This window comes from Mizuhopecten yessoensis, unplaced genomic scaffold (assembly GCF_002113885.1).
Source record: "Mizuhopecten yessoensis strain PY_sf001 unplaced genomic scaffold, ASM211388v2 scaffold10975, whole genome shotgun sequence".
NCBI lineage: Eukaryota > Metazoa > Mollusca > Bivalvia > Pectinida > Pectinidae > Mizuhopecten > Mizuhopecten yessoensis.
In genome coordinates, this window is record NW_018408815.1 from 84,760 (window position 1) to 88,122 (window position 3,363).

General features: G+C 36.0%; 1 protein-coding gene across 1 annotated transcript in view; it reads left to right on the plus strand.

Moving 5' to 3' along the window:
• Positions 1-3,363, plus strand: part of LOC110464229 (multidrug resistance-associated protein 1-like) — a 75,810-nt gene that overhangs the window by 19,626 nt on the left and 52,821 nt on the right. Inside the window, exons 10-12 of the mRNA XM_021519331.1 lie at positions 427-604; positions 1,706-1,960; positions 2,503-2,568. Of these exons, the coding sequence (XP_021375006.1) occupies positions 427-604; positions 1,706-1,960; positions 2,503-2,568 (499 nt within the window). The remainder of the gene's footprint in view (positions 1-426; positions 605-1,705; positions 1,961-2,502; positions 2,569-3,363) is intronic.

The window sequence follows — 3,363 nt, forward strand, 5'->3', positions numbered from 1 at the left end:
TCTTGTAACAATACCAGTGTCAGGTGGTTCTACCGGCCCCTAGGTAGAACCTTCTTGTAACAATACCACTGTCAGGTGATATCTACAGGCCCCTAGCTAGAATCTTCCTGTAACAATACCAGTGTTAGGTGATATTGACAGGCCCCTAGCTAGAACCCTCTTGTAACAATACCAGTGTCAGGTGGTTCTACCGGCCCCTAGGTAGAACCTTCTTGTAACAATACCATTGTCAGGTGATATCTACAGGCCCCTAGCTAGAATCTTCCTGTAACAATACCAGTGTTAGGTGATATTGACAGGCCCCTAGCTAGAACCTTCTTGTAACAATACTAGTGTTAGGTGATATCTACAGGCCCCTAGCTAGAACCTTGCAAAATGTAAATGGGGTAAGTTCTTGCATTGAAATGAGAAATTATTTTATTGTAGACAGCTCATCATGTTCACTCGAAACAAGTCGGAGTACCAATGGCGTGGCTATGTTTACGCTGTTATGATGTTTGTGGTGGCTGTTGTTCAGTCCTTCATCCTCCACCAATACTTTCACGGCTGTCAGCTGCTCGGCATGAAACTAAGAACGGCAATAATTACTGTTGTCTACAGAAAGGTAACTGTCACCTCAGGGGCCCCTAATATTGTGTAGAAGCAGAGGATATTATTCTGAGGCTATCTTATGGTTTTCCATTTCCATCCATCTATCTTTTCATTTACTTTGTGTGGGGACAACAAACCTCTCAGTTTCTCTCCCGAGTTTGTTGAAGTTTGTTTGGGAATAAAAGCTGTTGTGTATAAGTATCAGATATATTAATCTGATAATCATTTTTAGATTTATTGTCATTTGTGGAGTTTCAGTATTAATATCTTGTCCAAAGAACTAGTTCCCCAGTTACCTTCCTATTTGCTTGCAAATTGAAAGGGTTGACGACCACAGTTTGTAGTTATGTCTGTGTACAAGACAAAATGGTCAGATAATTATTTCCAGACTTATTGCATTTTTGTACTTAAAGGATTGCAAACTTGTCCAAAAAACTATCTCTCAATTCAATCTTAAACATGACAGATTTATCACATGTAATTGTGCGTGTATATTGGTATATTGATGCCACAGTTATTTCAAAATATATTTTGCCCTTTTTGTTCATTTTGTATTGAGCACATATCTAGTAAAGTACTTCTACCAAAGACGGCACATGGATGTGTAGGGGTATTTTTCAGTTTAATACATCTGGCTTACAATTTTAGTGAATTTATCAGGTTTATCAGAAGAATGATAGACTGAAACATATTCATGTGCAGATGTGCAATTGACATTCTTCCTTTATGCTGCAATAATTTTATGAGTTTGGCAAGTCCACCAGTTTTTTCCTAAACAAAAAGGAAGGTCTAGTGTTTAATGTACAGACTTGTTTCTCCTGTTACCAATGTAGAGTATGGTAGTTTTCAGGTCGGGTTTACAGATACATGTGGTCTGTAAATAGAATTCCTACAGTTTCCAGTCAGCATTAGAAATAAGCATTTAACGGTAATCAATATATATGAATTGGACCAGGTATTGACTATTGAGTTTTAGTTTATGAAATTAAGTTTGATTAGAGACAAATGTGCCTTTATCCTATTTGACAGATATAAATTGTGTTTACAATTGAAATCTGTTTGTAGACAGATATAACGATGCTTTTGTCTTTAACTATCATTTGTTTGTTGTCAGATGTTGCTGTTGTCCAATACTGCAAGGCGTAACTCCACGGTTGGGGAGATCGTGAACCTGATGTCCGTTGATGCTCAGCGCTTTATGGAACTGATGACCTACTTCCACACCATCTGGTCTGGCCCATTCCAGATAGTAGTGTCACTCTACTTCTTGTGGCAGACCCTTGGCCCGTCAGTCTTGGCTGGTACTGGAGTCATGATAGTCATGATTCCAGTTAATGCTGTTATTGCCAAAAAGTCAAGAGACCTTCAGGTAAAAAAATCATGAGACCTTAGATATGATTGTGCTGTAGTTTTATACGGGAAGTAAGGAACAATAACACATCAATTAAAATGAAGCCCTTCACACATAACTTCATTATTTTCAAGAACGAAAGTGACACTGTTAAAATGTCAGTCCTTAAATGGTGATATTGATATATGTTTTAAAGATGTTTACAGCATTAAGTGTAAAAAAATAGATGCTGTACAGATATTTACTGAAATTTCTCAGTTTTACTAAAATGGGCAAATTTAAAGGATCAATTTTCACATATCTAAAGAAAGCAAAGTTTCAGTTTGTGCTTTGTGATAGTACAAGCATTTCTGTTATGTTTTGCAGAATTTATTTTTCAGGGAAGAATCATTTTATTTTAAATATTGCAAAAATTTAGAATTTTACAGTATTTCCATTTCAAAATAGAAGAGTGTAATCATGAAGCTCCCTTCTCTGTTTAAGGTAACAGGTTTATTTTTGTTTTTGTTAGATACCTATACCATATTTTGTCGTTTATGTTGTCTATTTATTATTTTCAGATGCAGCAAATGAAGTTTAAAGATTCTAGAATTAAATTGATGAATGAAGTTCTCAATGGCATAAAGGTATGTAGAGATACGAAACTGAACCATATCTGTAGACAGTATGTAACAATATCTCATATGACATAACTTTAGTTTTCTGTGAGTATGTGAGTGTACCAAAAAAAATAGAAAAGTGTTCTTCATTCAAATGCATTTAAAACAACTTATACAGTGCGTGGACTGCTGTTTTGAATATAGAATCAACAGATTTATATGTGCACGAATGATGTAAATATCTGATGAATTTATAAAATATATAAATTAATTTTGAATACCACTAGTCTATTGCGGTAGTAGTTTCCAATTTTTACTAGCCCATGTGCAAGTTCAGCTAACCTAAAAAAATTTCAACAAGATACGCAATATCAAATTTAACTAATCAATCGGGTTAGTGGTTTTATGTGATTTCACTAGTTTCAGACTATCGGGCTTCCCTTATTGTCTAGCCCTGTGGAGTCTTGTTAATTCAGCCACACTTATTAACAGCCATATTGTCTAGCCCTGTGGAGTTTTGTTAATTCAGCCACACTTATTAACAGCCACCTTGTCTAGCCCTGTGGAGTTTTGTTAATTCAGCCACACTTATTAACAGTCACCTTATTGTCTATCCCTGTGGAGCCTTGTTAATTCAGCCACACTTATTAACAGCCACCTTATTGTCTAGCCCTGTGGAGTCTTGTTAATTCAGCCACACTTATTAACAGTCACCTTATTGTCTATCCCTGTGGAGTCTTGTTAATTCAGCCACACTTATTAACAGCCACCTTATTGTCTAGCCCTGTGGAGTCTTGTTAATTCAGCCACACTTATTAACAG